Source organism: Pygocentrus nattereri, chromosome 30 (assembly GCF_015220715.1).
Source record: "Pygocentrus nattereri isolate fPygNat1 chromosome 30, fPygNat1.pri, whole genome shotgun sequence".
In the NCBI taxonomy this organism is placed as follows: Eukaryota; Metazoa; Chordata; class Actinopteri; order Characiformes; family Serrasalmidae; genus Pygocentrus; species Pygocentrus nattereri.
This window is the reverse complement of record NC_051240.1, coordinates 16,893,472-16,906,507: the sequence shown is the minus strand read 5'-3', so window position 1 is coordinate 16,906,507 and position 13,036 is coordinate 16,893,472. Positions and strand designations below refer to the sequence as shown.

Below are 13,036 nucleotides of genomic sequence, written 5' to 3'. Positions count from 1 at the left end.
AATCTTAATTTTAGTAACTATTACATTCAATTTTAGTAACATTTTCATAAAAAATCAAACTTTTGGTTAGTGCATTAGCTTGGGCTAACGTACGTTTGTGGAGTGCTAAACCGAAAGGCTGAGAACCACAGCTACTCTCGTAACGCTGAAGGGTCTAATAAACTGAATATGGAACATTGACATTGACCTCAATCCAGAACCTAATCCTATCCCTCATCTTGGCCATACTTCTAACCCTAAACTTAACCTTTGACCCAAAACCTAATCCTAACCCTCATCTTGGCCATAATCCTAACCCTAAACTTAACCTCAACCCAAAACCTAATCCTAAACCTCATCTTGGCCCTAATCCTAACCTTAATTTTTACCTCCGCCCACCGGTGGTTTAGCTGAATAATGGACAAAATTCCACTTATCATCACTAGTTTCCCTCACAGTCCAACTGACTTATTTTTCCTTCCTTCTTTTCTTTAGCTATGATTTGTATATTAGTGTAGTAAATGATTTTAATCTGGCTCAGTGTCAACATCAACATGTTCAATAAAACCATAGTCAGCATTTTTTCTTTCAGTTGTTTGTAATAGTTGTCTTTGTTTATTTTCTAAAATAAAAGGCTCTGTACATTTAAAGTCTGTTTGGGGGAGACTGAAAACTAGTTAGTCCTCGTATGCAGGGCAGTAAGCTGGGTGGTCCAAGGGTGAACCAGCGGACCAAGATATCGGCGTTACCAGAACAAAACCTTGTATCTGCAAAACGGTAACTTTACAGGAGAAGGAAAAAACTTGCTTTACTTTTAATGGAAGTCAATGGAACCAGACGTATTCCTAAGTCGTTTCGGGCCGTTTCTTTTAGTCCATCCATCATGAAATTTACGTACAATGTAAAGAGCAACAGGCGTTTTCAGTTTATGCCAAAAACTGAAAAACGTCAAAAAATGCAGATCCAACAGCGATATGCTTGCTATCCGGGTTGTTCGAGGAGGGGGCTGCCGCCCCACTTTTGAGGAAGAGAAGCCATGGACACATAAAGGCTCCTCTGCAGGTCAGCAAAGGATGTCAACACTGCCCACAGAGGTATGGCAAAATGCAACATCACAATATTTCAGGACTTTATCACAATACACAACATCAGAGCAGACAAAGCAAAGCCACAATTACAAAATACACTCAAAAACTATGAATCTAACGTTCACTAATCACTGGTGTTCAACATTTCACACACTGCGCTGCACTAAATCCAAACAAACAGGAACACTTGGGCTGTAATTTTCCGGCAGCAAGTGTTTAGGTGTTAATGATATCCACGATATGCTCGGGAACGCGCAGAATATCATACCGTGACGTAATTCATCGCGATGACGATGAATTCGGTTATACTGACCAGCTCTGACTGCCAATGCAAGTCATCACTGCTGAAGTCGTTGTTCTGGGTGTGATGTGGAGGTTCTGACGTCAGCAGCCTGGGGGGGGTTGCTTTTCGCTCTTCTGCTCCCCGAACGCGTCACTGGGCTCTGCAGGTACCCCTGTGAGACCCTCTGACGGTCTGCACACATGACCATTTAGCGGTGCGGTCATTGGAGCCTACAGAATCGGCCCGGTTTCGACGTGGCCACACATGTAGGTCACCGCTAAATAACAATGTCCCATGATTCACGTTGGGAATGATAATGAGTCTTTGTCATTTGGCAGGCGAAGGTTCCCACAACCCACTACGAGCCAGCAAGGCGGGCTACAGCAGCGGCGTCATCCCTCAAAATCCACTCAACCTCCACCCGGTCCTCCGTCATCCACCAAACCAGCCCCACGCGCTGCCACGAAGCTGGAGTCCGCGTCTTGGTTGAATTTCCCCGTTCCACCTTAAACAGCGCAGCGGTTGCGTCCCTTCCTCGGGCGCCAGAACGTAGCGCCTGCTCCATTTAAGGTGGAACGGGGGAATTCGAATCGCCAAGCCAACTTCAGCCTCGCAGCGCCGGCTGCTTACGCGGCTTTGGCGCAGTGTGACGCGGTTGGACATCGCGGCGCGGCGCGGCTCACCGGGTTACACAGCCCTGCTATTTCCATCACTCCTAATCCCACAGATTGACTTACCTCTCGGGCTATCTGACTCAGAGCATCGTCCTCCGCCGTCAGTCTCTCCCTGTTGGGGATCCTCTTCCTCCCGGTGACCTGAGTGCCCATTTTTATATAAGCTACAGCAAAGCCTGGGCGGGTTACTGTCCAGCAGAGCGGCCAAAATGCGTTTAAAGATGGGTGGAGATGTTCAGAAGAGCCCAGGTACAGGCCGGTCCACTGCGAGAAGGGGGGCAGTCTTCTGGAGCTTCCCTGCGGTGCCACATAGCAACGTCTCACTTAAAAAGCCCCTCGGCGTCTCCGCACATCACGCTGCAAACATAATGACACTTTGCTGATCCGCCATAATAATGACAGGCTGTGGGTATTCCTGTGGGCTCATCCTTTCAAACGCCCTCTCTGGCTGGACGGCTGGCTCGGTGTCGTGTGGAGGCTGGGCGGCTGGGCGGCAGACGCGCCGGGGAGAAAGTTGTGCTTTGCCTGTGGGGCAGCGCGCAGGCCGGATGAGGAGCTGGAGCTGGGGACGCGTTCCGGGCTGCAGCCCAATGGCCTCTCAGCAGCGCTGCTGTGTGGATGCGGCTGGAGAGGGGGCGGGGCTCCAGGAGCCTCTCTCTCTCTCTCTCTCTCTCTCTCTCTCTCTCTCTCTCTCTCTCTCTCTCTCTCCTCTGCCTTTTAATAGGCCGCTCTCTCTCTGATCTCATCAACGAGGCAGAGGTAGAGAGCACTTCAGCAAGGTCAATGAATCTCATTCAGACACTTTCACTTACATATCTGCCTGTCTGTCTGTCAGCGGTGGATGAAGTACACAAAACCATGGACTTGAGTTAAAGTCGAGACCCCCAAGGTAAAATATTCCTCCAGTAAAAGTAGAAGTTCCTCCCTTTAAACCTCCACTTGAGTAAAAGTACTAAAGTATTTCCCTTCAAATGTACTTAAGTATAAAGTAAAAGTACTAAAAGAGGAATTCTGGCTCTGATGTCCTGTTATCATTTTTATAACCAGACTGGCTTCATGAACTCATTTCAGGTGAAAGTCCTCCAGCGTCTCTCTTGGTAAACCAGTCTTTTAATAGAACGTCATTAATTAGTGACGCTGACGTCTATTAAAATGATCAGAAGCACAAAACACTGAAGGTAAACAGTTTCCATCAGGGAGAACCGAGTGGCTCTGAAATCACTTTTTACACACAAGCAAAGTTTCAGTTTCAGATTTATTTACAACTTAGTTCCAAGTTTAAGTTGAATAAAAACTGGCTTTAAACTCAGGATCACAGATGAGCTCCTTTACTATGTTGATCTGTAGGCGTCTGTTCATAAACATAAACCAGCCCAAACTCATTTACTATAAAATGAAATGGTGTTTGTAGAAATTCAGAAAAAAGCTGCGTCAGTCTCGACTGCATATGTGGACATATTTCTATATTGAGCTCTATTTACACAAAGTTAGGTTAGTTCATCATTTATGTTGAACAGACTCTCCCAAAGTTTTACGCTGCTGCGCTGACGTTGAACCGCGTGCTGCACTGGGTCGGTATGACCAACAGGTCAAAACCAGCTCTAAACAAAGTGACCGCTGGGCCCTGATTGGTGCTCTGGCTTTGCGCTTCTTTCGTTTTGACATGTTACGTTTTTATACACACAGAAACCAAAAGGAACGACAGATTTCTCAAAATGTAGGAGGAAAAAGTCGGATATTAGACTCTGAAATGTAGTGGAGTGAAAGGAAAAAGACGCCCAGAACGGAGAAACTTCAGTACAGATACACCAAAAATACTAAAGTACAGAAACTAATTACATTTACTCAGATACTCAGTTACTCAGTTACTCAGTTACTGTCCACCACTGCTGTCTGTCTAACAGACTGACTATCTACACTTACAGAATCTGCACTCAGTGTCCATTTTATCAGGTCAACTTAGATGGTTGTACAATTTCAGTCATTAGTGGTCAAGACCCTCACATGACCATCACTGAGCAGATATTATCTGGGTGGTGGAACATGCTCAGCACTGCAGTGATGCTGATATGGTAGTATGTGTTCCACTGCGTGTGTTTATCACCACTGTGTCCACTCACTGCCCACTCCGTTAGACATGCCTACTTTGTTGGTAAAATTAAAGACGATAGCTCATCTGTTGCAGCCCAGTTTGTGTTGGTGATCTTCTAGTCCTTCATTAGTGGTTAGTTTCTGGCCACAGGATTCTGTTGGCTGTATGTTTTTGGTTGGTGGACTATTGTCAGTCCAGCAGTGACAGTGAGTTGTTTGAAAACTTCAGCAACACTGTGGTTTGTGATACACTGTCCTGCCAGTGTCACTGCAGTGCAAAGAATGCTTTACCAACCAAATAATACCTGCTCCTTGCTGCTCTTGTGGGGGACCTGGTCATTGGTGAACAGCTGGCTAACAAATGATGCAGATGGACTACAATCTGTAACTGTAGAACAACAAATTGCAGTTACATGGACAGTAGAATCCATATGTCTGTCTATATATGTACGTACCCTACACGACCAAAAGTACATGGCCAACCTTTCTAATTAGCCGGTTTTGGCTATTCCAGCCACTCCCGTTTCTAACAGGGACATAAAATCAAGCATGTACCGGGAGCTCCATGGATTGGGTTTCTTGGCTGAGCAGCAGCACTAGAGTCGGCTAGAGTGGTGTGAAGTATACTGCGACTGGAAGCTTCCTCTGAAGTGCTGAAGTACCTACCAAAATGCATGGTGCCAAGTTTTAGGGTTTGGGCCAGGCGCCTTAGTTCCAGTGAAAGAAAACCTTAATCCTACTTCATACAGTCTCTTTCTGGAGAATTTGGTCCTTCCAACTTTGTGGAAACTGGGGAAGATCCTTTCAAGTTTCTGTTAAATAGTGGGGTCCATACAGAAATGGATGGATAAGAGCCCTGACCTGAACTCCATCCAGCACCTTTTCAACAAGTTGGAATGCCGATTGTAAGCCAGGCCTTACGGCCTTATTGCCCAACATCAGAGCCGGACTTCACTAATGCTTGTGTGGCTGAATGGAAGATGTTCAAACAGCCGTCTTCAACATCTAGAGAGAAGGTTTCATAACAGATTGGAGGCTGTGATAATGAATAGTAACAGTAGGTCAATTCCATACTGATGCCCATGGTTTTGGAAAGAGATTATATATGGGTGTCCTCATATCATCTGTCTGTCTGTCTGTCTGTCTAGAGTTCAGCATTTATTGCTTTTTAATCTCCTTTTCTCTGCCATATTGGCTGCTCACCCACACCGGTTCTTTGGTTAGAGCAGTGAACACACAAAAACCTAGTGCACTGGCTCCCTCTTCAGTCTTCACTGTGTAACTACAGCAATGTAAACAGCGCCTACACTAAAATACAATCACAGTGTTCATAATTTAATCATTATGATGTATGAAGTACTTAAAAGTGATTAGATGTGAAATCTGTGCTAGAGAATCTTACTGAATCAGAAATCTTACTGAATCACAAATCTTACTGAATCTTACTGAATCAGAAATCTTACTGAATCACAAATCTTACTGAATCTTACTGAATCACAAATCTTACTGAATCAGAAATCTTACTGAATCTTACTGAATCAGAAATCTTACTGAATCAGAAATCTTACTGAATCTTACTGAATCAGACATCTTACTGAATCAGAAATCTTACTGAATCTTACTGAATCACAAATCTTACTGAATCACAAATCTTACTGAATCTTACTGAATCAGAAATTTTACTGAATCTTACTGAATCACAAATCTTACTGAATCTTACTGAATCAGAAATCTTACTGAATCTTACTGAATCAAAGATCTTACTGAATCAGACATCTTACTGAATCAGAAATCTTACTGAATCTTACTGAATCAGACATCTTACTGAATCAGAAATCTTACTGAATCTTACTGAATCACAAATCTTACTGAATCAGACATCTTACTGAATCAGAAATCTTACTGAATCTTACTGAATCACAAATCTTACAGAATCATACATTTTACAAAGAGTTTACTGCCTCTAAAGTACATTGTAAAACATTCTGAAATGAAATGGTTATGAATAGGCTGCCAGAGACATTGTTGTACAGAAGTTTTAATATAAAGTTTTGGTCTAAAACTCTTTTTTAATCCATTCATGGTGGAGAGGTGCATGCAGGGCACCGCGGTTTCCTGCTGTTGAGGAAGGTTAGTATATACGCCGTTGCATAGTAGCTATAATAACTGTATGATTAACACATGCCTGCTGAACTACCTTCACTATATCTGCACCAGCATATAATGCTTCACAGCAATCTGTCGATAAGTAAACAGGTCCTTTATCCTGTGCAGTGATTTAAATATGCTGAGATCGAATTCTACAGATGTCCACAAGGGGGCACCACTCGACCTTACTTAGACCTCTCCCCGCTGAGACTGACTGTAGAAGGCATATGCTGGGCACAGAAGGTGAGACAAACAGATCATTTAATAACTACATTCAGAAGCAGCTGAACAGCAGACATTCAGAAGACATCACATGCTCTGCTATTTTCAGCCTTGCAGCGTGCAGTTCAGTAGCTTTGGTTAAGTGAATCTATCTATCTATCTATCTATCTATCTATCTATCTATCTATCTATCTATCTGTCTGTCTGTCTGTCTGTCTGTCTGTCTGTCTATCTATCTATCTATCTATCTATCTATCTGTCTGTCTGTCTGTCTGTCTGTCTGTCTGTCTGTCTGTCTGTCTGTCTATCTATCTATCTATCTATCTATCTATCTATCTATCTATCTATCTATCTGTCTATTTATCTATCTATGTATGTATCTGTCTGTCTGTCTGTCTGTCTGTCTTTCTGTCTGTCCGTCCATCCATCTAAGGGATATTTTACAAAGCAGATTTTCTAAGTTCACCAGTCAGCTTAAGCCGAAAGTCTAGCGTGTCTAACAGAAGAAAAGGTAAAGGACAGTCGTCACTTTTAGCTTAAATTAGGCAGTTTACTGAGAAACCCTGCTTTGTGAAATAGCCCCGGTGTTTATACAGCATACAGCATGTTTATACACCGTGTGTCTATGCAGGCCAGAGCTTTCAACAAGAAGTTGGCAGCGTCAGCTCTAAGCCATGACAGATGAAGGACCATCTGAGGGAGATCTGTTTACACTGAATCTACCTTATGAAAATGGACAGACTGCTGGACAGGAAATTCAAAGATCAGTAAAAAGCAGAACAGCATGTTTTACAGATACATCGCGAGAAATGCATGGATCAGAAATCAACGTCTCACTGGATTACAGCAGAGACTAAAGCGGAGCGGCAAGTAAGAACATCAGTAATGACTTTAGCTAAAAACTATAAAGCACAGTTTTTCAGAAATGCGTTCGGCTTGTGGCGACGTCTTGGGAAAATTTTCTCCTTTGTTGTATGCTTGATGCCTGCAAACAAAAAAAAAACACATTTTAGAAAACAGCTGATCAAAAATGTTTCAAGAAGAGATGTGATTTCAGAAAAATTGACTTTAAAAAATGATAATAAATCTATCAAACTAGGCCCGTCACAAGTACTGGATCTGACCACAATTACAAAAACAACATAGTTCCTAACATCTGACAGGTGCTGTAATACCTAGAGGGCAGCAATTCTTTATTGGGGCATGTACTGTGTTTGTGGTCAGTTGGGAGCTACTAAGAGTTGACAGCTAGAAAGCAAGACAGCTCTTCAGATTAATCTGAATATTTTACAATGCACAAAAAACAAGATGATGAAATTGCTACTAGCAGTTATACAGCAATTCATCGTCAGTTAAAGGTGCAGTGTGTAAAATGTAGTGGCATCTAGGTGAACTGAATAGCTCCCTCACCCCTCCCTTTCTAAGCGTGTAGTACAACCTGTGTGTCTGTCAGGGTTTCTGCCGCTGCCTGTCTGCCCATTCTAAGCTAACAGAAACACAGTTCTTAGTTACAAGTGATTATACACCAATGAAAATACAGTCTTGTGTACCACTGTATATACACATTTCTGCTAATAGATCCCCTGAAATCTTACACACTTTAAAAATTCATGATTGTGACCCGTTCCAGACAGATAAGCCCACCCTTCAATTCCTCACTCTCATAACTCATTAGTTTAATAGTAGATGCTAAAAAAACAAGTCTTCAGTTTACGGAGTTACTTCTTATTCTAAATATTTCATGGCCCTATTCATTGAAATGGAATGATCAGTTATGGTTATGATTGTTATATTAAATAAACGTCAGCTCACCTTTTTCTTGGCCTTATCTATGGACAGTCCTGACGCACTGAGAGCAGCAATCTTATTCTCAATATCCGACACCTGGGAAGAGAACATGTCTTCGGCTTTAGTAAATAAAAAGTAATCACTGACCAGTGACAAGAAACCGACTATGCCCATTCATAAGGCTTCCATATAATGTTCAGTATGTGATGTAAATATACAGTATATACTGCTGTTGGCAGAATAGTACTGTAAAAATACTGTGTTGTACTGTAAATTGTTTACTGTTATTCTACACCTTAATATCACTGATACTATTGCGAGAGAAAACAACAGAGGAATAAAACCACTACATTAAATAAAAATCTCCATTTTTCTTTTGTTTTTTTACTGTACTTTTTACAGAATCTTAACAGCTGGGCTGTACAACACGTTAGAAGCAGCATGCTTCCCTTAACGTCCTTTCAAGTTTAAGTTTAGAATGTTTTTCCCTTCTTCTCCTGTTAAGTTCCTATTTTGGAGGTATGAGGTCCGACAGTGACCATTTGTTCCTGTACATCTGCGGTAATTCTGGAAATATTGCAGAAGCTGAAGAGTACAAAGGTGTAAACTACGCTAAACCACACCTATAACTGAAATGATTAATTACTAATTGCTGTGAAGCCCAGTTCAGATTCCAGTACTTTACTATACACAGCTATAGGCGATGTTTACTATCTGGCTACTGTGAGGCAACTGGTGCACTCGCACCAGGATCTGATACCCAGAGAGCTCAGGCAATGGTGACCCTGATTCATGGAGGGCTACACTGGATCTATAACACTGACACTGACACTGGATCTAGAGCACTGCCCCCTGATTCACTGGCTCCACCTTTTATACAGTTGTATGGAAAAGTTTATGCAGCCCTGGTCAAATGACATATTCTTTAAAGAGCTCGCACTCCACATTTCAATGCAGTTAGAGCTCATTTGCTCAATTTTACTTGGACACTGGACACTGGAATACAATAAAATATAAGTGTAAAAAAATGATGGAATAATAAATGTATGTTAAGGTTCAGCACGAAACTAGAAATTGTGCCTTACAATAAGCAGAAAACTGGCATATTTAAGTTCTTTCGCTGTTATTTTAGCTTCTTTCAACAAAACATGCATTCTGACTGTTCAAACTTCTGCATTTGACTATATAAAGACCACCAAAGCCACACGAATCATGGTCAGCATCTCACTTTTCTATTATATCTCATGTACAGTGCTGTGCAGACACATTTTCAAAGTGTATTTATTTGTGTAGTTTGTGTTTATTTGCTGAGAAAAGTGTTAATATTTGAATAAATTAAATTTATAGGATATTAATGAATAATGATTATATATATATATATCACTATAATAACAGTGATTTTCTGGATATTAGTGTGTTTGTTCACCCATTTCCAGTCCTCTCCTCGAGGAAGCCCAGTATTATATGTAGTTAAAAAGCAGCTCCTGGTTTGACCAATCAGTGCTCAGTAAATTGAGCTCATGATGTAATTGATGATATTAACGAGTCTCTGTGGCGGCTGTGAAGGTGTCCAGGAAAAATATGGACCCAAGAAATTCTTGTTACTTTTTATTGTTTTTCTGTTTATTTGAATTATGATTACGACTTTATTCTAATGTATATTGTGATAAACTCACTGCTGAGGGAAACTGTTTAAACATTTGCTTAGATGCCTAAAACCTTTGCACAGTACTGTATATATATACTGTATATTGAATCCTCCTTGATTTTCAGAGAATTCTAGCATCAGCTCCGAAAATTCATAGCAAAATACAATAACATACCGTAATTTAGGTAAATCTGTGAATCGTATCTTACATTACCGTAAAATTACAGCAGTGTTTTTAGATTAGCCTTTTATTACTGATTTCAGTCCGAAGGGTTCTTACCTCACTTTCCGTGCTGTGGACCTTTGCAGCGGTTACTGCAAGCTGGTCCTCCAGTTCAGACAGTTCAGAGTCGGTGAGGGGGCCAATGTAATTGTTCTTAGCACTTTGTTCAATCTTCCTCAACTTCCTCTCCACATCAAAGGACTTCCCCGCTGTCAGATACACCTGCAAGAGAGCGGACAGCGTCATGAGGAGAGACTGATCAGTTATTCTGTAAACGGTACAAAATGATGCATATTCCTGTGATCTCCTTAGCAATTTCATCCAATTTTACTCCCTCCAGTTTATGGATGTATTACACTAAGACTTGTATGTGTTAAATATTAAAAGTATCTGCGATCTTACATTTTCCTCAAGCTCCCTGTACGCATCATCAGCTTTCTTTACATCTGTGCCCGCTAACTGAGGTCTGTCATTAGGGTTTGAGGGGGCCAACTCGGTCATAGCGCTTTCAGTGGCATTAAGGGTTCTTAGAACCTCAGTTGTGATGTCGCAAAGCGCCGCCGCAGTGGATCTCTGAAAGCCATGTAAAGGGAACAGCAATTAGCTGGGAGGAGAGGAGGCTTACTAACATAGCAAGGCTATATTGGGGTGCCTTAGTCTTCTGCATGCTTTAGTTACAGTACGTGAGCTGCCAGTATTGGAAAGGAAGACCCGCTAATTACTGCTGCTGATATGGCTTTAAAGGGTCTGGCACTCACTGTTTGCTCTCACAGCTCTCATAATGAAGAGGAAGGCTGGCAACAGGGCATTAAAAGCTGGACACCAATAAAAAATAAAAAGTACTTGCAGCATAAAAGGCTAAACATATCCAACAACATTATGATGAAAACCACAGTTTAGTTGGGGTTATTACTGGTGACAACAAAAGCCTATTGTGCTTTCTCATTCACAGCTTATTGAAACAAGCTGTTGTAAGTGCAGATTGTGTTTCTAAGTAGAAAAGGAGATATTTTACATTTTATATTTATTTGAAGGGGATAAAAACCTTTATTGCATGCAATATCGGTTTGTGGCAAAGAAAAATCATATTTTTTTCCCAATTTCTTGACATAGAAATAGACAGAAAAAAGTAAGAAATGCAGACTCGAACATTTAAGCACAGAATATGAATTGAGGGTAAACATGAATCATTTAGGTCTGTCAACATTCTGTGGTAAATAATTAGTGCCAGTCTTCAAAAACTCCATAGTAGTTCAGGCTGAAGCTTAGCTGCTCACACATGGTGAGATGCTATGATAGAAACCATGCTTGTAGCCCTCTCGTTCAAATAAAGCCTTTAAAATCACTTTTTAGCTGGACACTTTCATCAGACTATGCTGGACAGTGATAGCGAGAGACCTATGGATAATTCAACAAGCAGCAAACTGACACTAGCAGCAGCAAAGCGGAAAGCAGCAGGTCCTTTGAGACCTCCGCAGTAACAAGAATCCACAAGCTGGGTGAACATGAGTAAGGAGCTATAATCACTGAGGTGTTGGAATCATTTACTGTATATGTGATACATATCATATGCAATTTAAATATACGGTATATGATACAACATGACTATTGGTATAATTGGACGGTGATGGAAATCAGAAGTGCCATTCGCTCTATGGAAATCAATTGATTTGAATCCTGCATTCACATGATAAAAATAATGTTACTGAAATATTGAAAGTAGTATGGATGTATAATGTCCACAAATTTAACTATAACAATATTCCATGGGAAATATATAAATATATATATATATATATATATATATATATATATATATATATATATATATATATATATATATATATATTTGTTTAGGGTCCCAAGTTAAGGCTAAATAAACGACGATTAAAATAATAATATAATTAATCATAATCAGTTGTTTTTATTGTTTGACATCTCTAAATGATTTACATAAAAAATGTGTTGTATATCAACATAATTACTTTTAAAAAGCAATATTGACATTAGACGTCTAGACAAATGGCACATTAAAGTTTTTTCCGCAGATATTTTCACTTAGAAAGCTGACCAGGGATTTCCAAAATATTGTAATGACTGTACACGTATGAATGAGTTCTTACCTTTTGTGCTTCGGTGGGCATCTCATCACTGGAGGAGCTCAGTTCTGCTTCCTGTGCCACAGGAGCCGGTGGGCCCTGATCACCACCTCTCACACCAGAGCCCTTGTGCTGGGATGGTTTCTTGGGCTCGTCTTCGTCAGAAGACAGAGCCTTGTCACTCATCAGCTCATCCAACTTCTTCTTCAGCTTCTCCTCCTCCATCTGGTTTGCGGAGGGCTGGGCTGGCTGGGGTGGGGGGTGGGGGGGGGGTGCAAATGTATTATTTAGATAAACATACGATTGATAGGTTAAACAGAAGAATCACCAGCATCCTCTCGCTCCTCAGCCATCATTACTCTAAAGGGTGTTGACACTGTTTGTTGTCAACTTCTTCCCTGTTGTACTTGCCATACAGTACTGTGCAAAATTACTGGGCATCTGGGCAGGAAGCATGTAAAAAATGCCTGGTGACTCCATGGACCACCAACCAACAATCAGTACATCAGTGGTTCTAGCCTGGCTCTGGGTCACTCCAATGCGCAAATTCACACTCAGTTGCCTCAATAAATTTAGTCGTGGGCTGGAGCTCAGGGAACCAGCCCTGTGACCGGAAGGTCGCCGGTTTGATCCCCTCAGCCAACAGTACGTGACTGAATTGCCCTTGAGCAAGACACCTAACCCCCAACTTTTCCCAGGCGCTGTGGATAGGGCTGCTCACCACTCTGGGCAAGTGTGCTCACTGCCCCCTAGTGTCACTAGTGTGAATGTGGGTATTTCACTGCACTGATGG

The 13,036-nt window shown here is 41.5% G+C and overlaps 2 protein-coding genes across 14 annotated transcripts in view; both read right to left on the bottom strand.

The window, feature by feature from the left end:
• lrrfip1b (leucine rich repeat (in FLII) interacting protein 1b) overlaps positions 1–2,636 on the bottom strand; it is a 73,599-nt gene extending 70,963 nt beyond the window's left edge. For 5 of the 11 annotated variants that reach the window (XM_017714920.2, XM_037536412.1, XM_037536413.1 and 2 more), the window contains exon 1: positions 2,088–2,630. In XM_017714920.2, the coding sequence (XP_017570409.2) occupies positions 2,088–2,177 (90 nt within the window). In that variant the 5' untranslated portion in view covers positions 2,178–2,630. Of the gene's footprint in view, positions 1–2,087 lie in introns of all 11 variants that reach the window. The other 6 variants (XM_037536415.1, XM_037536411.1, XM_037536414.1 and 3 more) reach the window with 4 other exon arrangements.
• A 4,738-nt stretch (positions 2,637–7,374) lies between these two features.
• The window catches only part of mlpha (melanophilin a), a 23,427-nt gene continuing 17,765 nt past the window's right edge, over positions 7,375–13,036 (bottom strand). Inside the window, exons 11-15 of one of the 3 annotated variants that reach the window (XM_017714933.2) lie at positions 12,268–12,492; positions 10,547–10,717; positions 10,202–10,366; positions 8,298–8,369; positions 7,375–7,470 (exon numbers count right to left, since the gene is read on the bottom strand). In XM_017714933.2, coding sequence (XP_017570422.2) covers positions 7,405–7,470; positions 8,298–8,369; positions 10,202–10,366; positions 10,547–10,717; positions 12,268–12,492 — 699 coding nt within the window. In that variant the 3' untranslated portion in view covers positions 7,375–7,404. Of the gene's footprint in view, positions 7,471–8,288; positions 8,370–10,201; positions 10,367–10,546; positions 10,718–12,267; positions 12,493–13,036 lie in introns of those variants that run through there. The other 2 variants (XM_017714934.2, XM_017714935.2) reach the window with 2 other exon arrangements.